Source organism: Hypomesus transpacificus, chromosome 17, assembly GCF_021917145.1.
Source record: "Hypomesus transpacificus isolate Combined female chromosome 17, fHypTra1, whole genome shotgun sequence".
Classification (NCBI taxonomy): domain Eukaryota; kingdom Metazoa; phylum Chordata; class Actinopteri; order Osmeriformes; family Osmeridae; genus Hypomesus; species Hypomesus transpacificus.
In genome coordinates, this window is record NC_061076.1 from 16,646,975 (window position 1) to 16,667,341 (window position 20,367).

General features: G+C 50.2%; 2 protein-coding genes across 2 annotated transcripts; both read left to right on the forward strand.

The window, feature by feature from the left end:
* Nucleotides 1-6,464: 6,464 nt before the first annotated feature.
* On the forward strand, nt 6,465-12,021 carry wipf2b (WAS/WASL interacting protein family, member 2b; the record flags this gene model as incomplete). Its single annotated transcript, XM_047038293.1, has 7 exons — nt 6,465-6,557; nt 7,541-7,664; nt 8,026-8,157; nt 8,686-9,342; nt 9,651-9,854; nt 10,643-10,744; nt 10,829-12,021. Coding segments are annotated over 7 exons (1,353 nt in total), but the record flags the coding sequence as incomplete, so codon positions are not given.
* Nucleotides 12,022-14,106: 2,085 nt separating this feature from the next.
* On the forward strand, nt 14,107-20,325 carry utp18 (UTP18 small subunit processome component). The gene is made up of 13 exons (XM_047038449.1): nt 14,107-14,545; nt 14,659-14,795; nt 15,115-15,210; nt 15,397-15,467; nt 15,573-15,688; nt 16,167-16,292; nt 16,940-17,114; nt 17,462-17,562; nt 17,888-17,978; nt 18,461-18,584; nt 18,848-19,022; nt 19,215-19,357; nt 19,449-20,325. The coding sequence occupies exons 1-13, from the start codon at nt 14,336-14,338 to the stop codon at nt 19,471-19,473; spliced, it is 1,590 nt and encodes a 529-aa protein (XP_046894405.1). The 5' UTR covers nt 14,107-14,335; the 3' UTR covers nt 19,474-20,325.
* Nucleotides 20,326-20,367: the final 42 nt, after the last annotated feature.

Genomic DNA, 20,367 nt, shown 5'->3' on the forward strand with positions numbered 1-20,367 from the left:
ACACACACACTTCACCCCTGGTACATGCCTGGCTGCAGGGCTACAGGGCTGTGTGCAGGGCTGTGTGCAGGGCTGTGTGCAGGGCTGTGTGCAGGGCTGCAGGGCTGCAGGGCTACAGGGCTGCAGGGCTGTGTGCAGGGCTGTGTGCAGGGCTGTGTGCAGGGCTGCAGGGCTGTGTGCAGGGCTGTGTGCAGGGCTGCAGGGCTGCAGGGCTGTGTGCAGGGCTGTGTGCAGGGCTGTGTGCAGGGCTGTGTGCAGGGCTGCAGGGCTGTGTGCAGGGCTGTGTGCAGGGCTGTGTGCAGGGCTGCAGGGCTGTGTGCAGGGCTGCGTGCAGGGCTACAGGGCTGCAGGGCTGTGTGCAGGGCTGCGTGCAGGGCTACAGGGCTGCAGGGCTGTGTGCAGGGCTGCGTGCAGGGCTACAGGGCTGCAGGGCTGTGTGCAGGGCTGCGTGCAGGGCTACAGGGCTGCAGGGCTGTGTGCAGGGCTGCGTGCAGGGCTACAGGGCTGCAGGGCTGTGTGCAGGGCTGCGTGCAGGGCTACAGGGCTGCAGAGCTGTGTGCTGGGCTGTGTGCAGGGCTGTGTGCAGGGCTGTGTATCAGTAGTGGAGCTGGGCCTCGTCCTTGTCTCAGCAGGGTCTCTGTTGCCCTGCTCAGCCCAGGTACACACCCCTGCTGCTGCTGTAATAGACTTGGCCCTGTGGTGGCACCCCAGCAGAGAGCTGGGGGAAGGTGTGTGTGTGTGGGGGGGGGGTAGGATTTTTCTGCTGTCATACTCTATGGCAAAGGGCAAGAGGGAGGGAGGGAGGCTACTGTGAGCTGTCATCAGGAATGGTGTTGGATTCACAGAGGTCTCTATCTATTTCCCCCTGGGTCACATTTCCATGTTATTTCCATTTCCATTAACTGGCCATCTATCACAGTCACACACTCCCTCTCCCCCTCTCCCTTTCCCTCTCTTTCTCCCTTTCTCTCTCTCGTCCGCCACACACGCACACACACTGCTGAGCTAACGGGCTCTCGTTGTCTCAGTCTAGAGCTAACAGTCTCTTCGCTTCTCTCTTGTAACTGCGTAACACTGTATTTATGACAGTTCTCTACTCTCTCCCCATCCATCCCTCACTCTCTCTCTCTCCTCTCCTTTCCCTCCTCTCTCTGTTTCTCTCTCCCTCTGTCTCTTTCTGCTTGTACTGTGCTTTCCTCCTGTCTCCTGGCACTGTTGCCCTCTATCAAATGAAAGTCAACACTTCTGTCAACCTTTTTACTGCATTCTTTCCACATTTCCTTTTCATTACCTTTGTGTGCGCATACTTACGATAAATCCTTTCACCTTTTATTTCCAATTCAAGTGCTCATCTGTACATGAGGAAGTGGATGTAGTGTGTGTTGTGTGTGTACATTTACATTTAGTCATTCAGCAGAAGCTCTTATCCAGAGCGACGTACAGTAAGTACAGGGACATTCCCCCGAGGCAAGAAGGGTGAAGTTTCTGGACACAACGTCATTTTGCACATCCGGGAATCGAACCAACAACCTTCTGATTAATAGTCCGACTCCCTAACCGCTAAGCCATCTGATCCCCTTTGTAATGTGTGTAGTTTGTGTTGTGTAGTCTGGATTGTGTGTTTGCATTGTGTGTTTGCATAACAGACAGACATATAGACACCAACAAACACACCAACAATATCCTCGTTCAGTATTGAGGTCACATAACAGAGGTGCTGGGTGGCTGGCTGTTCTCTCTTCGTTTGATCGATTGTCAATGTTATTGATTTTTTTTTAATCAAAGCTTATTTTCTGTGTGTGCGTGTGTATGTGTGTGTGTGTGTGTGTGTGTGTGTGGTTCCAGACTTGGATGGAGTGTACCCGGCTTACGGCTACCCAGACCTGCCCCTGGACGCCCTGCCCCTGGACCCAGAGCTGCATGAGCACTACATGCCTGACATGACCTACGACCCCCGGCAACCCTACCCCGAACCTCTCTAACACACCGGCCTGCTCTGGAGGAAACACACACACACACACAGGTTTGTTCTTCTATCCTAGTGGGGACTGAACATTCACCCCCTTTCAAAGTTGTGTCATCTCTAACCCCTAACCTTAACCTTAACCCTTAAAGTGATTCTAACCCCTAACCTTGAGCCCCCTTAAATTCCAGTGGAAAAAGTATTTGAAGTTATGGTGTCCAGTAAAGGGCCCCACAAGGTCAAGCTTTACATGTTTCACTATACATGTGAGGACATTTGGTCAAGGCCGTAGTGTATCAATCACACATGATTAAAATGTTGGGGTGTGTATATGTATTTTACTTTGTGTTTCTACATCACAGGACCACAATGAAGAGACACATGAATTGATATGAAGACCAAGGAGTGATGTGAAGGAGGATTTCATCTAAAAGGGATCCTTGGTTTCAAGGGTGGATGGTAGGCAAACAGGGACTGTTATCAAGAAAACAACAATGTTCCACAAAAAAAAGAAATCTTTCTTTGCTATCGTTAATGTTGGGACTGGGGCTCATCGAGCTTTAACTTTTAGACGCAGTGATATTGACGCGTCCTCGCATATTTACAGTGCATATTTTCGGGTTTTTTCACGTGTGATTTTTGCATGGCGGTATGCATAGCCACGACATTCCTCAAGAGTACCTGTTAACAGGAATCTGAGTAGAGGTGTTGGTCATGTGACCGGTTGTTCCTTGTTCTGCCTCTGAGAAACGGGAGCAGTAGGTCACCTCCCCTTCTTGTTCCTAAACGTAACTAGACTACAACCCCCAGAGACACTGGACTACAACCCTCAGAGACACTGGACTACAACCCTCAGAGACACTGGACTACAACCCTCAGAGACACTGACTGGACTACAACCCCCAGAGACACTGGACTACAACCCTCAGAGACACTGACTGGACTACAACCCTCAGAGACACTGACTGGACTATAACAACCAGAGACACTAGACTACAACCCTCAGAGACACTGACTGGACAACAACCCCCAGAGACACTGGACTACAACCCTCAGAGACACTGGACTACAACCCCCAGAGACACTGACTGGACTACATCCCTCAGTGACACTGACTGGACTACAACCCCCAGAGACACTGACTGGACTACAACCCCCAGAGACACTGACTGGACTACAACCCTCAGAGACACTAGACTACAACCCTCAGAGACACTAGACTACAACCCTCAGAGACACTGACTGGACTACAACCCCCAGAGACACTGACTGGACCACAACCCTCAGAGACACTGGACTACAACCCTCAGAGACACTGACTGGACTACAACCCCCAGAGACACTGGACTACAACCCTCAGAGACACTGGACTACAACCCTCAGAGACACTGACTGGACTACAACCCCCAGAGACACTGGACTACAACCCTCAGAGACACTGACTGGACTACAACCCTCAGAGACACTGACTGGACTACAACCCTCAGAGACACTGGACTACAACCCTCAGAGACACTGACTGGACTACAACCCCCAGAGACACTGGACTACAACCCTCAGAGACACTGACTGGACTACAACCCTCAGAGACACTGACTGGACTACAACCCTCAGAGACACTGGACTACAACCCCCAGAAACACTGACTGGACAACAACCCCCAGAGACACTGGACTACAACCCTCAGAGACACTGACTGGACTACATCCCTCAGAGACACTGACAGGACTACAACCCTCAGAGACACTGACTGGACTACAACCCCCAGAGACACTGGACTACAACCCTCAGAGACACTGACTGGACTACAACCCTCAGAGACACTGACTGGACTACAACCCCCAGAGACACTGACTGGACTACAACCCCCAGAGACACTGACTGGACTACATCCCTCAGTGACACTGACTGGACTACAACCCCCAGAGACACTGACTGGACTACAACCCCCAGAGACACTGACTGGACTACAACCCTCAGAGACACTGACTGGACTACAACCCTCAGAGACACTGACTGGACTACAACCCTCAGAGACATTGACTGGACAACAACCCCCAGAGACACTGGACTACAACCCTCAGAGACACTGACTGGACTACAACCCCCAGAGACACTGGACTACAACCCCCAGAGACACTGAACAACAGCCTCCAGGATCCCTTTGGACTTCAGACAACGTCACACGCAGAAACAGCTTACATGCTTCATGGACTAAAACCACATAACAAGTGCTTGACCATAACGCCCCCCAATCTTCTCACAGCAACTAGAATTGACGTCCCCCCAATGTTATGTACATTGTTACGGATGATGTGTTTTTAATCAGCGTGTGTATTTCTGGGGGAGGGTTTGGGAGGAGGTTGAACTGTTAAAGTGTATGCTCCTGAGGAACAGGCCAGGGATGTGTACCAAAGAGATTTATTTTGTGAGGATAATCATGTAGCTCTGTTTGTTTTCTATTTTGATGGGTGGGAATCGTAGGGAGGGTTCAGGGGGTGGGAGGGTGGTATTAATAGTGAGCCTGTTTGTAGAGTATGTATGTTACACCCACCCTACTGCACATTCCAACGTCAAACTGAGGGGAGAAATGGAAGAGAGTCGAGGGATTAGACGGGAGGAGAGATCCAGAGGCCTGAGAGATGTGTGAAGCATTTGAATGAAGGGGGGAAATTAACACTATGAATATGCATTTTTACAGAACATTTTTAGTTTGAAACCTTTTTTAAATAAATAAACAAACTATATTAACATTCTGTCTGGTGTTGTGTACTGTGGTTTAATGAAACTAGTATGCCTAGACTCCCGTATAATGTACAAGACTTATGCAGTTAGGTGGAACACTTCTAGACAAGAACAGGACTCTTTATTCCTGCTGATTCAAGGTTAAGGCTTATATAATAAAAGGCTTGGGTAGAAGTTACTTTTTAAAGAACAATGAGACAGTGACATGTCTTCAGTGTGGTTTCCCAGGTCACGCATTCTCTGCAGAGACGCAAGGACGTCATTGAAGTGTTCATATACTGCCATCTTGTGGTTTCGTTAGGAACTGACTGTGTGCACTATTAGGCAGAGTGAATCATTTCCCATCCATTCAGATCAATCAATCATTTAGAAATCTGTTTATCGAAATGCAATTTATTGATCCCACAGAAGTCCCCCAGCCGAAGCACAAAGCGGATGATCTCCTAAACACAATGTAGATGTCTGCACAACATTATCGAGGAGCTGTAGGAAAATGTGTATGCAACACAACAAATAATACAACATTACAATTCTTTGACATTGTTTTAAAAACACCGTCTTCTACTTTAAAAACACTGTCTTATATCTTCCTCCATTTTGACAAACACTTGTTAATTCAACGCACCCGTAACATTTCCGGGTTGCAAAGTATTCAGCGCCGTTGCAGCAAATCTGGTGCAAGTGACTGCGCGCAGATGAGAAGACACAGCGAACTAGCTTACTCTGTCAGCTCGAAAGCGTCTGAATAAACTTCAGATAGCTATAGAAACAACCTAATTAGCACCTGAGAATGGGTGCAAATATGAGTTAAAACGTCAAATATAAGAGGATTCAATCCCAAGTAAGTCGATGGCAAAGCAATGTGCAGCAGCTAGAATAATTGCTGGTCAGATAGTTCTAGCAACATCCAGTAGCTAGCTTGCCTGATAGTCAATAACAAACATGATGTATTTTACTGACCAAAATAATTAGACTAACTTGCGAACTAGCTAACAACATGTACATTATTTGACAGCTTGTACTTGTCACCTGTCTAGTTAGCTAGATTGTTGGTGCTGCTAGATGAATAGAAAACACGATCGATCCATTACAGTAGCTACAGTACTTGCTAACTCTGCTTCTAGCTAACCTCGGCAGTAGCAGCGAAGGCAGACAGCTAGCTAGTTATTTAGCAAGTTGGTTCGCTAGCTTTTTAGCTAATGTTTTTGAAACTAGGTTGATGTCGTAGATGCGTTTTACGGTGGCTAGTTAGACCATAAACCGTAATGCGCAAGGTTTCCATTGGCATTGCCTTGCTAGCGGGAACTAGCCAGCTAGCTTTTAGCACGCTCACGCTAAAAGCTCATGCTTTTAAAGCGTTAGCTTAGCTAGACAAGTTATCAAAGACGCGTTAACACTAAAATGACAACATGACGGTGGCTATTCAGTTACAGTAGTAGCAAGCTATATAACATGGGCTGATCAGGATAACATAAAGTGATGCCGGACAGGTCAGTGCTGGTGAACCAGACTGACTAGCTTACTACAACAAGACGGCTAGCTGCAATCTTATCATCAACTATATTGTCAAATTGTATTACATTTCACTTTTATGACATAAAATGTTAATGTTTACACTGGCTTCGGATCGAAGATATCGTAACCCTTTGACTCCTAAGAAAAGCGATAGTGTCGCTCGCTAGTTCACCTGACGTCTTGTCATGAAACATGTCCATGTTGCAGGGGAGACCCAGGTGTTTGGTGTCTGACTAACTGACCATCCAGAGGCTTGTTGACAGGCCAGGATGCCGATCCCCCCCCTCCCCCTCCACCCCCTGGAGGACCCCCTCCGCCCCCAACCTTCAGCCAGGTGAGTAACCTAGCACAGCATGATGTGAGTGATGTCACATGTCCTAACTGTTTTTGCCAAACCGGTGTCATGTGTAACACGGCCGTCAGCCAAACAGACTGAGCTTGTTAGGAGTGCGTTAACTGTTACATATCAACTGGGTGTGTGTTCCGATCAGTGGATTTGCATTGGACTTGCTCTGGTGTGAGGAATGAGAGACAGGTTACAGCCTGCCACCGCGATCAAGCCTCGCCTGGATTCAGAGCTGGAAGAATCCTGTTCTTCGTTTGTCCCGTGACCCGTTCCTCTTTGCCAAACCTACCCCGAGTACGGCCGCTTTATTAAAGTGATTACACCGCAGCCCCCTCGCTAGTAATCATCTTCTATTTCCTCACCCATGAGATGATTCCCATAATGAGCTGTACACCTGTGCTGGGGCAGTGATTGGTCAGGAGGCTGGGCTCAGCTGTGGGCCCTGGGTTATCCTGTAGGTGATTGGATGTTTGTGTTTTCGTAAATGTTTTGCGTTTCATTCTTGTGTGTTCATGCCGTGAGGTGTGCTTGAGTGCCCCCGGAGGCGCCTGGTGTCATGATCATCCTCTATGGAGGAGTCCTGAATAGTTGTGTAACACCTTGAGAGCTCTGTCAGGCCTCTCCGTTCTCCACCAGACTGAAACAGGACTGTGTCATGCCTGTCGAACTGCACCGTGCTGTTACTCTACACTAATGGTTCTCAACCCTGGTTCTTGTGCCTGCCCTGCACGTTCTAGATGCATCCCTGCTCCGACACACCGGGTTCCAATGAACTGGCGGTGATCGAGCTCAGCCGAAGCCTGATCACGAACCGTTCAACCGTTCACAAACCGTTCACCGAGTTCAGGCGCGTCGGAGCAGGGAAGCATCTAGAGCGTGCAGGGCAGGGGGGTCCCCCGAGGACCAGGGGTTGAACACCACTGCTCTGTGCCGTAGCGTGCAGCGCTAACTAGCAGAGCTGTTCCTCTCAGGCCAACAGCAAGCTGAACCGGGACGAGGGGAAGGGCCGGGGAGCACTGCTGTCAGACATCCACAAAGGAGCCCGGCTGAAGAAGGTGGGCGTGGTCAGCGACAGGAGCGCCCCCGTCTTGGAGAGTAAGACATCACATGACCAGCACCTTCTCTAGCAGGGCATCACATGATCAGCACCTTCTGTAGCAGGGCATCACATGACCAGCACATACTGTAGCAGGGCATCACATGATCAGCACCTTCTGTAGCAGGGCATCACATGATCAGCACCTTCTGTAGCAGGACATCACATGACCAGCACCTACTGTAGCAGGGCATCACATGACCAGCACCTTCTGTAGCAGGGCATCACATGACCAGCACGTACTGTAGCAGGGGAGGGTTACAGTGGAGGAAACCTCTCTCTGTCTGTCTTTCTCTGAGTCAAAAATAGATATCTTTTTAAGAGATGGGTTTTCATCCTACCATGCTATGTGTTTTCCAGAGCCTAAAGGAGGAGGAGGAGGTGGAGGAGGAGGAGGAGCCAATGGCAGCGGTGGAGCAGGTTCCCCAGGAGCCGTCCAGCCAATGGCAGGGCTCTTCCAAGGGGGCGTGCCTAAACTGAGACCAGTCGGAGGCAAGTCAGGGTCTGGTGTGACAGGATATGCTGATGACTGCACCACTAAAGCATGTTTACTATTCATGTGTGGGCGGGCCCTCAAAGCACCTGTGAGATAGCGTAGGATCTCTCCTGGAAGGTGATGTGTCACCCCCTCTGCTCTGCTTGTACCAGGAAGTGACAGAGCTGTTGTAGTTCTGCTGTGTCACTCTGCCGAGGGCAGATTTGACCTCTCACGTCTGGGCTAGCAAGTAGGGATACCACAGTTCTCGATATAATATTGAGCCGTTCCGTGGTTAACAAACTGTGGTTCAACCCCCCGAGGTGTGTATTGAGCCGTGGGCTAACTGCATGGTTGCATCCTGAGTAGTGAGTGGATATCTGGAGGTGACTGTCGTGGTGTCCAGGGAAGGTGTCTGCTGGTCTGATGAGGGGTTAGGGTTAGGGTTAGGGTTAGGGTTAGGGTTAGGGTTAGGGTTAGGGTTAGGGTTAGGTGATGAGGGGCTGTCCAAAGTTGGGAGCTGACTGTGTCTGTCTGTGTTCCAGATGGTTCCGCGGGCAGGTCGGCCCTGCAGCCTCCAGGCACGCGCCAATCGGCGCCCCGCCCCCCCGGTCGCCAGGACGACGCGGACAGCCCCCCGTCCCGGGCCTCGTCGCCCCCGGAGCAGGCGCGCTCCCAGCGGCCCTCCCTCCCCGACCTGACCCGCCCCCCCAGCACCGGGGGGAGCCCCTCTGGGGGGATGAAGCACAGCTCCTCCGCCCCCCCGCCCCCACCCCCCCTCATTCGCCGGGGCAACGCCCCCCCGGCCCCCACCCAGAAGTCCGCCGCCCCCTCCCCCTCCTATAACAGGGAGAAGCCCCTCCCCCCCACCCCAGGACAGAGGGGGCCGTCTCCGGCGCCCGGGAAACCGCCCCAGTCTCCCGGCAACAACCGGCGCCCGGCGCCCACCGGGGGAGGCTCGTCCTCCCTGGCCCCGCCTCCTCCTCCCTACCGCCAGCCGGTGGCCAATGGGCCGTCCAGCCCCGTGAACGAGGCGGCGCCAGAGTTGCCACAGCGACACAACTCCCTCAGCAAGAAGCCTTCCTCCTCCTTAGGAGGACACACTCCAACCCGGGGCCCCGCCCCGCCCCCCCCGCCCTCCCCCACCCCCCCCGGAGGACGCCCCCCGCCCCCCGTACGAGAGCCCCCCGGCCGAGGAGCAGGTAGGAGCCCCTTTCCTCTGTTAGGGGGGTGTGGAGGTAGTGTGTATGAGGGTATATATACGTCCTAACACCCCTCTCTGTCTCTCTCTGTCTCTTTCTCTCTCTCTGTCTCTATCTCTCCTCTCTCTCTGTCTCACTCTCTCTGTCTCACTCTCTGTCTTTCTCTCTCTCTTTCTGTCTCTCACTCTCTGTCTCACTCTCTGTCTCACTCTCTGTCTCTCTCTCTTTCTCTCTCTCCTTCTCTGTCTCACTCTCTGTCTCTTTCTCTCTCCGTCTCTCTCTCTCCTTCTCTGTCTCTCTCTCCTCAGCTCCACCAGTACCAGGGTCGACGTCTCGGAACAGTGGCCGGGAAGCCCCGCCTCCTCCGCCCCCCTACAGAACTCACGGTAGCTCCTCCGACCCCCCCAGCCGGGGCAAGCCCCCCCCTCCCCCCTCCCGCACCCCTGCCGGGCCCCCTCCTCCTCCCCCGCCCCTCCGCAACGGACACGCCTCCACCCCTCGTTCCTTCGTAGGTGAGTGTGTGTGTGTCCCCCTCCACCCCACGGTCACCTGACACAGGAACGCCGTCCGTGCTGTCAGTTACTGCATCCCTCCATCACACTCTCCTCTTGACCTCTACCCTGACCTTTTGTAACCGTGACGACAGTGTGGCGCCAGCCTGCGGTCTTAAGGCCGGCCACAGCAGCTCTGCTCTGTGTGTGAGTGTTTCTAACGGTCACGTCTCTCTCCCCTCCCCTCTCTCCCTGATCTGTCTCTCTCCCCTCCCCTCTCTCCCTGACCTGTCTCCCCTCTCTCCCTGACCTGTCTCTCTCCCTGACCTCTCTCCCTGACCCTGTCTCTCTCCCCTCCCCTCTCTCCCTGATCTGTCCATCTCTCTCCCCTCTCTCCCTGATCTGTCTCTCTCCCCTCCCCTCTCTCCCTGATCTGTCTCTCTCCCCTACCCTCTCTCCCTGACCTATCTCTCTCCCCTCTCTCCCTGACCTTTCTCTCTCCCCTCTCCTATCTCCCTCTCCTGTCTCTCTCCCTGACCTGTCTATATCCCCTCCTCTCTCACTGACCTGTCTCTCTCCCCTCCCCTCTCTCCCTGACCTGTCTCTCTCCTCTCTCCCTGACCTGTCTCTCTCCTGTCTCCCTGACCTGTCTCTCTCCCCTCTCCTGTCTCCCTGACCTGTCTCTCTCCCCTCTCCTGTCTCCCTGACCTGTCTCTCTCCCCTCTCCTCTCTCCCTGACTTGTCTCTCTCCCCTCTCCTGTCTCCCTGACCTGTCTCTCTCTCCTGTCTCCCTGACCTGTCTCTCTCAGATGACTTTGAGTCCAAGTACTCGTTCCATCCCCTGGACGACTTTCCCCCTCCAGAGGAGTACAGGCACTTCAACAAGATCTACCCCAGCAAGGCCAACCGAGGTGGGCACACACACACTCACTCACTCTAACACACGTACACACACTCCTGGAGATGTGACGAGACGGGTGTGTGTGTTTTGACAGGGATGAGAGGAGCCCCACCCCTGCCCCCGGTTCAGAGGTGAACACCGTGTGACCACACTACCCCAGGAGACCAGGACACACACACACACAGTACACATACACACACAGTACACACACACACACAGTACACACACGCACAGTGTACACACACGCACAGTACACACACAGTACACACACACAATGTACCTAATCACATAAATCATTGTAACGACGCAGCATCTACATCGTAACTACATTCCATCTCAGTCACTGTGCATTCCCCGGCTGCTCCCTCCTGAGTGGCCCACCAAGACACCTGTCAGACAGACAGGAAGTACCCTTAACCAATCCCCTCGCAAGACATCCCACTCCCTCTGGATGAGCCAGAACGCAGGGACAGAAGAGAGACCAGGTGTGTCTGGCTGTGACAGGGGCGGAGTCGGGTGTGAACAAGACCTCTTTGTGCCATTCTAACCCAGGGAGGTGTGCGTTGCCACGACACAAAAAAAAAAAAAAAAAAAAACGATTTCGACGTGCGCTCGCACGTCACCATGGAAACAGGAGAGCATGAGCCCAACACCTGACGCGAAAAAAGAAAAGATGATTCTACAGCCTGTTGCTATGGCTATCACCGATAACTGAGTTTCGGGGGGCCGTGGGCGGATAAACTGATGTATGGAGGAGGAACGGCTCTACGCTGAGGGAACTTAACTGCTCTCAGGTCAGCTCAATAGGACAGACACTGCAAACAGACATGAGGGGACCTGGGTTGAAACAATGTTTTGGGCCCAGTCTTGTGTCCGGGCTACTGAAAGGTCATCTGGCTATTTGACCTGTCACCGCTGGCAAGCTAAACAATGCGTATTCCGCAGAGGAAACACAAACAATTCAACCCTGCTTGGACAGGAGGATCTAAGGAGGGTCATTCCACAAGTGCCAATGGAGGCAAAAGACAATAACAGCCCATCTCCTACTGAGCCTACCCCAGTCCTCTCTCTCCTACCCCGGTCCCCCTTGCGGCATCAGTGGACAGGGGCAGAGGAGTTGTGGAACAGTTGGCATGGCAGTCATGATATGAACCTGAGGGTGGTATTCTTGTGGGTGACAATCGCTGGTTGGAGGGGCGGGGGAAGTCTTTCTTTTGAATGATAATGTTGGACTGTTGCCGCAAAAAAACTCCACACTTTCCTCCCCTCCCTATATTCCCCCCCCCCTCCCTATATTCTCTCCCCCCCCGCCCCCCCCCCCCCCCCCCCCCCCGTGAGACCAGACTAAATCAAATGGAGGTAGTCTCTCCCCCCTCGTCTGTGTTCTCCACATGCAGCTGCTCCAGGTACCTCCTGCACCAGGTACCTCCTGCACCAGGTACCTCCTGCACCAGGTAGCTCCTGCACCAGGTAGCTCCTGCACCAGGTACCTCCTGCACCAGGTACCTCCTGCACCAGGTACCTCTGCTACACTACCAGGGTCAGTAGTTCTCAGCCCATGTTCTCAACACTACCGTTTAACTAGCTGCGTAATTAGCTTTTTGAGAGCATGTATTAACCGGTAACCAAATCAAATTAGTTGCATTAACTGCATGTGACATTTAACAGTCATCTTTCTTCAAAGCCATGAGTCGGGGGGCCTAACTGATGCTGATTGAAATCTAGATTTGTATCTGAGGTATTTTTTAACTAAATGGATGCTTGATGATGTTAGTCAAGAGAAAGGTATACTTTGATGTTCCTGAATCAGGTTCCAGTAACAGCCCTGTTGAGGAAGTTAGAGTTTGTCTCCTTGGGGAGACTATGACCCAACGCTTCCGTTTGTGTTTGTTCGTCGATGTGTTGTAAAACGGCCAAATAGACGTTATCGGACACATTTCAGTAACCATGTGACCTGCGGGCGTTCCTGTGTTCTACGAGCGTGAGAGCTACGTCCTCCTCCCGCTACCCGCCTGCGCAGAGGAGAGACGCCGCCGCTCTAGTCAGCCCCCCCCCCCCCCCAGAGCAGCTGTCACGGAGCCACCTTGTCAAGTCAGAGGGAATTGAGGGAGGGAAGTTCAATTGGACTCGAGTCAAGCACCCCTCAGGTCTGAAGCCGGTGCTTAAACATGTGGGTGAACCATCTTCAGGGCGGGTACTTGAGATTGGTCCCTAGATTCCGACTCTAGCGTGGTGACGATGTCAAAAGGGTCGCACTGTGTCCAGTATGGTGACCTGTTAGTTCGCCCTTGAGTGATTTGCAAACCCCCTCAGCTGTTAATATACCACCTCTCTCTCCTCACCCACCCTTCCATTGCTGATATTTTGCCTTATTACAAATTTGCTGTAAAACTTTATCTTTTCAGAATTTGTACATGAAAAAGAGAAAAAAAAATGAAAGTGAAATATGTAATAATTGTTCAAAAGTGTATCGACACTAAATATGGGTAATAAAGTAGTCATAGCTATTGGTCTACTTGTTTAACATGTAAAGCTTGTAATATAGTGACTAAACAGGGATAAGAGAATAATCATTTGAGGTGTAGGTCTTGAAAAGCTGTGAGACAGTTATCTATTTTACCATTGTATCTTTCAAACTGTCTTGACTCTCCTCTCTTACTGTACAAATAAAGTTGGATCAAAATATTGATTTGATTTTAAAACATTTTCCAAGATCTGGTCATGGTGGACCGACATCATGTTGGGTAGATGAATCCTGTGTTTTATGTAGCTTGATGACAGACCTGTGAGTGAAGCTGGTTTGAGAGACGGCGCATCCTTCTACCAAGAGGGCTCGCGTCAGTTCCGTTAAGAACATACTAACACAATAACTTGTTTCTTTCACCAAACTCAACGTCATCATTTCGTTCAACAAGTAACCCAGACCGGGATACCTTATTTACCTTTCACACGTATGACTTGCCATGTTCTACAAACTATTAAAATTGAAAAATGAAAACATCACAGTTTGAATCTGTATTTGTTCACGTCTAATCACGATTTGTATGATAAACAATGGAATCGCTAAAACACTACTGAAGGTGGATAGTTGGGCTTAAACCCAAAATAATCGTGCTGCCCGCAGCCAAACTGATGTCTGTCCTGTAATGTTTTTATTTGTTTAAAAGCGACATTTCAATAGTGTATATATAGGAAGTATAGCAGAAATCCAGGATTTGAAGTGTATGGTTTAATATGTAATGAGGGGCATCGTTTCAATAAAATCAACATTAATGCATTTGGTGCAAAAACCACTTCACAACAAATAATTGTTTCCGAGTTCAAAGGTTACTGTACCGGAAACGCGTATTTTTCCTGCGCTGAATTTGCGCTAGTCTGGTAAAATATTTTCAACGAGTGTGGAAGGACAGCATCCGTCCGGATGTTTTGTAAATCTATTCTCTTGCAAGTCTGACAACCATGTGCTTTACCTGAATAGTAGTCGCATGAGCCAGTTGTACAATTGCATGAATTTCATACCCTATATCTGATGAGAGTGAACGTCTGTCACTTGTTCTGACAACGCACACATCATTTTATAGGTTTACAGTAGGTTATAAATATGGACGAATCTGGTCAACTCGTTGGAAACGAGACGGAAACGGAGAGGAAGAGAAAGTCAGTAGCTCAGATAGACTACAATCAAGAAGAGATCAAAAGGCAGAAGCACGTGAAGACAGTGGCTGTCTTGGGCGAGGAAGACGCATCTGTAAAACTATTAGAAGACCTTGTTTTCGGAGCAGAAGATGACCTTGTGGAAAGACTCGCGGAGGTAGGCAACTTCAATCCCACTTTCCCAAGTTCGGCTAGGCTGGCTACTGCTAGTTAGCTAGGTAGCGTGTGTTATCGTCAGTCCATACACAACCTTCCTCTGTTGTCAAGCAGGAGAGGGACAACCAGGGCTCCACTCTTCTGGACGACGAAGAATCCAGCGATTCCGATGATGAGAACGAGTCACGGTTGCGGCTCCCGCCGGTGAAGAAAGCCGTTTGGGAGGATGAGGATGATCAGGCGGAAGAAGAGTGAGTTGATCACTTAGGCCAGTGTTTCTAAACCCTGGTCCTCAGGGACCCCCTATCCTGCATGTATTAGATGTTTCTAAACGTATTAAGGTCAACAGAAGCCTGGTAACGACTCATTCTTTTGGAGCAGTGAAACATCTAAAACATCCACAGGGTGTATCCGATTAACCACTGCCCTGGACTAAACCCTTGCAAACGATAACTATTCTTTCAGTGAACCACACTCTGCTTTAGGTTACTTTTATACCTTTGACCACGATGTAATATCTCTGTGGTCCAAGCTAGTTAAGTTTGTTTGTTTGCTTGTTTGGTTTTCCAGAGTGGACATGACACACAGGTTTCGTAGAGACCTCACGAAAGGCTCGGTGGAAGCCAAGATGTCGAAACAAAAGTTACAGCTGAGAATGAAGGAACAGTAAGTACACATCATATAATAATAATAATCAGCAATAATGTATTGACTTAGCAGACGTGTAAAACAGTAGACTACTACAGGGATTTGAGCCTGTGTTCAAGAGCTCTAACCACCAAGCTGTATCCTCCCCCGGTTACCACAAGACAGTTGTCTCTCTAGTGGAAGTCTTTAACGTGACGTCCTCAGGTTCCAGAAGGCCATGGGAGGAGCTCCATCCTGGGCAGAGACCAAAGTGAAGAAGAAAAGCAGGAGGAAAGGTAACGCCTGCGTCACGGCCGGACCTCCAACAACACTGTCTACATAGGGTCGCTACTCGTGGTTTGACTTGCGACAGCTGCTAACATCGACCTTGTCTCCCTAAGCTGACGACGACGATGATGATGATGACGAGGAGAAGGAGGATGATGATGATGACCTTCTGAGGAAGACAGGGAACTTTGTCGGGTCTTCTGAGAGTCTGCCTAAAGGAATCATCCGGGTCAGTGCAGAGCTCATCCACTCAGGCTAGGAACATTCAGGCTAGGAACATTCAGGCTCGGAACATTTAGGCTCGGAACATTTAGGCTCGGAACATTTAGGCTCGAAACATTCGGGCTCGAAACATTCGGGCTCGGAACATTCAGGCTAGGAACATTCAGGCTAGGAACATTCACGTTTATTGGCCATTTGTAAAAAGTACAGGTATTTTGGAACTCTTAAGTCCTGCTCCTTTCGACAATACCTATCCGTACATTATATACCTGTGTATCAAGGTAAAACCAGTGTAGTGTAATAGTTCAGTATATTTTAAGTGTACAAATTAGCTATCTAACTGGGCGAACCGCCTACCTCTTATCTAACTGGTGAGCCCAACTTACACATGCATGGAAGTATTAGGACATGGCATGAAAGTGATCGGTCTGAGAGATTAGTTCAGTTGGCATGATTCTGTGTCGCTGACGTGACCTGCATTCCAGATGAAGAAGTGTCTCCATGCCAACAACGCCCGCCCCTCAGACGGTCAGCTGACCACGGTCCAGTTCCACCCCTCCGCCCAGGTCGTCATGACCGCAGGGATGGACCAGTCCATATCTCTGTTCCAGGTACGTAGTGAACATGGAACGTTATGGAGCCGACCAGCTAAATAGTTATTTAGCACTAGCGTTGCTACCTGCATATAGGCAGACATTTTTTACAATATTTTCAGGCTTCAACCAGTGCTGCTCAAACAGAAAGACATGGTCAGGGAGAGCAAGAGAGATTTGTTAGGTCATTGAAGAAAGATTAGGAGAGGAGGACAGCATCCAACATGCTAATGTGAGAGAGCCAGCTGAAGCAACAGCTGAGGGGGACAAACAGGTGTAGAAACAGACAGGTAAGAAAGCAGGGCTCAGGACAAGGGAACTCATGTGAAGGTGTGAATCATTTTTGATTAATATTATATATAGTAAAGTTCTGTGTATCAAATTATTAACAAAGGAATTATTTTGACCCTCCCCTCCCTGGTCAGACACGGGCCGACCGACCCCCAACAAATTGCTTTCTAATCTGTGGGAAACACTGCCATTTATGTCTTGTCTCTGCTATTCATCTGTGTTTAATATAATCTGGTGTTTTGAATGTTATTAGATAAGACCATTGTTTTCCTTTGGATGCTGTTTCTTAGTATAAGGCACCACCTGCAGTAGTGCCCCTGCGTTGGTTGTGTGCAGGGCTGTACAATGACTTAAGTCTCTCCGTGTGAATGGAGGTGGACGGAAAGAGCAACCCGAAGATCCAGAGCATCCACCTGGAGAGGTTCCCGGTGCACAAGGCCCGCTTCAGCGTGGACGGGGAGCAGGTGGTGGCCACCAGCTTCAGGAATAAGCTCTTCTACCTGTACGACATGATGGAGGGCAAGATTGTCCCCGTACACTCTGTCAGAGGTGAGAGGGGAGGGAAGGGAGGTGTGTGTGTGGGGGGGGGGGATAGGGAGGGGAGAGGAGAGAGAGGTGTGGGGGGAGGGAAGGGGGGGAGGGGAGAGAGAGAGGGAGGGGAGGGAGGAGAGGGAGGGGAGGAGGTAGAAGAGAGGGTCGTCCCCATAAGTACTTGTATTTTTCCAGCTTTGTCTTGTTCTTTATACACCAGTCTAAGAGAACTGGATCCAGCCAGTCTTGTTCTTAGTACACCAGTCTAAGAGAACTGGATCCAGCCAGTCTTGTTCTTAGTACACCAGTCTAAGAGAACTGGATCCAGCCAGTCTTGTTCCAGCTCCTCTGTTGTTCTTCACCAGGTCTGAATGAGCAGAGGGTGAAAGAGTTCGAGGTGTCTCCTGATGGAGATTCTCTCCTCCTCACCGGCACGTCTGGCTACCTGCACGTCTTAACCTTGAAGGTAGGTTCTGGAAAGGCCTGCTCACACAATGTCCAACAGACACCAGATATGCTGCTGTTGGCCTTTGGGTTTAGGGAACTCGTTTTCACACAGCCCCAACAGACACCAACAGCCATATCACACCAAACCAACACAACCCAACAGTTGATGTGTGTTTGTGAACTGGTCTTAAAACCTTACCTCAGATACCTCAGAAAAGTGAAATTACACTACATCAGTGAAGTATTTCCATATTTTGAAGACTTGTCACAGATTTGCTACTCCGTTGAAGCGATCCTTTTTCCCGGTAATGTTACACGGTAAATACTGAGCGTCTCCGTTACAGACCAAGGAGGTGGTGAGGAGCATGAAGATCAACGGGGAGGTCAGCGGAGCGGCGTACTCTCACGACGGCAGCAAGGTCTTCGCCAGCTCTGGTGGGTCACCATGTGGGACTGTTTAGAAAACTGACCTCAGTACAGGAGCGTAGGTCTGTTTAGAAATGTGTGTGGGGGGGGGGGGGCATTTTTAATAACTGAGGATGAATATTCTTGATAAAAGGGGCTCAGGCCGATTTAGTCGTTTTCCAAAATTGAGATTAGATATCAATTGAGAATAGATATTGAGATTGTATAGTGAGAGGAGATGTTTGTCTGTCAGTAAGTGAGAGTAGTTATGTGTGCCCCCATGTATCATGAAGCGGCCTCCGCGTGGAGACGGTCAACAGGCTGCTGCCAGGCTGGGAGGGGGGGTGTTGGAAGACTGCTGACTCGCTCTGGCGGGCTGTGTTGACGGCTGGGTCGTCCTGGTGGTGTGTGTGTGTGTGTGTGTGTGTGTGTGTGTGTGTGTGTGTGTGTGTGTGTGTGTGTGTGTGTGTGTGTGTGTGTGTGTGTGTGTGTGTGTGTGTGTGTGTGTGCAGAGGACGGAGAGGTGTACGTGTGGGACAGCAGGAGCAGCAGGTGTGTGGGGAGGTTCACGGACGAAGGCTGCGTCAGAGCCACCGCCATCACTGCCTCGCCCAACGGACACTACCTAGCCTGCGGGTGAGAGGGAGGGGGGGGGGGGAGGTAGGGAGGGAGGTGTTCTGGGAGGGAATAGATATGGGAATAGATAAAGGTAGATGTAGAAAGATACATATGTAGATCGATGGAGCGGAAGAGAGATGCATAAATACGCCAGATATAGACATAGAAAGATGTAGATATACAGAGAAACATAGATAGTATCTATTGATTCCATCTATTTCTCTATCACCACTGACTGACTTTTCCCCATCCATCCATTCCTCTGTGCTTCCCTCCTCCAGCTCCCAGTCTGGCGTGGTGAACATCTACTCTCAGGAGGCGTGTCTAAGAGAGACCAATCCCAAGCCTCTGAAGGCCGTCATGAACCTGGTGAACTCGGCGACCTCCCTGTGCTTCAACCCGACCTCCGAGATCCTCGCCATTGCCTCCCGCTTCGACAACGAAGCCACTCGATTGGTCCGTCACATTACGACATCACTTCGGCTTTAAGCGATATCCGATATAATAAAACGATATCCGATATAATAGAACGATATCCGATATAATAAAACGATAGTCACACGTATTCTGTTATAGAAACGGCACCTTGTTTATGTGTGGTGAGGCTGGGGTGTACATCTCTCTGACCGTCTGTCTTTGCATCCACAGATCCATCTCCCGAGCTACACCGTGTTCTCCAACTTCCCCGTCTTCCACAGGAAGACCCTCTACCACGCCCACAGTCTGGCCTTCTCCCCGCACAGCGGCTTCTTCTCTCTGGCAAACAACAAGGGCTACGCCCCTCTCTTCAGGTCAGTGGGGGGGGTCACAAGGGGGCCACATGCAGAGACCAGGCCTCGGGACTGCTCGTGGTCTCTAACCTTTTGCTTTTGTCTCGAGCAGGTTGTTGCATTACAAAAACTTTTGAAGAGGGACATCCGTGACCAGGAGAAGCTGCACGACCCTTTGGGTTGACCCCCCTTGCTGGGAGGGAGGTTTGGAGAAGGGGATTGCTTGCTACATCAACGGAACATATCGGTTGATATTTTCCTATACTTTTATTTAGCCTTTTCTGTGTCTGATGTTAAGAAAAACACAACTTGTATATGTCTGTTTTGTACAAAGGTATGTGTGGAAGATGCAATACATAATGTCCTCTACTTCGTACGTTTCGGTCATTTAATGTTGTCTACTGTGTGTTTTTGGCTTCACACGCCTCTCTCTGGGCTAAAGACCTGTCTCTACCTCGTACCTGGCTGCGATAACACCTTCATTTCCCTGCTGGGGATTTAAGTAATCTATCTAACCCCATTTATCTGCAAACAAAACTCACTCCAGGTTTTCATAATGGCAGGCATACATGGTGTTAGGTAGTTGTTCCCCAGCAACGCGAGACCGTGGCCGTACACCCTGAGGGCTGTGGGTGCTTGATGTATATGGTCTGGGTGTATTATGACCATGTCATTCCAGAAAGGCAGCATTCCTACAGGACAGGCCAGTGAACCCCCGCCCTCGTTCATCTCCATGTGCTGGTGACAAACAATGTTTTACTTGTGTTTAGCATGTCAGACTCCTCAAAAAGATGGATTTAGGTGTCTCTGATGGAGGCTGTTTTCTCAAATGTGGGTGGGACACTTTTTTAAGAACTTAGGATGCAGACGTTCAATAAAATTGTCTTCATAAAAAGTTGTGTGAGTGGCGCAGGGCAGATTTGCTGTTATTTCTTTTTTACGGGTAGACCATCTCCCTCACATGAATAATAAAACCTATGCCCCAGAGACATACTGTACATTGGTCCTTTTTCATTTCCATATGACCCTAT

Coding starts and splice junctions, on each gene's coding strand:
- utp18 (XM_047038449.1), top strand. CDS start 14,336: ATGGACGAATCTGGTCAACTCGTTGGAAACGAGACGGAAACGGAGAGG. Junction 15,468..15,572: donor GAAGAAAAGCAGGAGGAAAG/GTAACGCCTGCG, acceptor TGTCTCCCTAAG/CTGACGACGACGATGATGAT. Junction 16,293..16,939: donor AGTCCATATCTCTGTTCCAG/GTACGTAGTGAA, acceptor GTGTGAATGGAG/GTGGACGGAAAGAGCAACCC.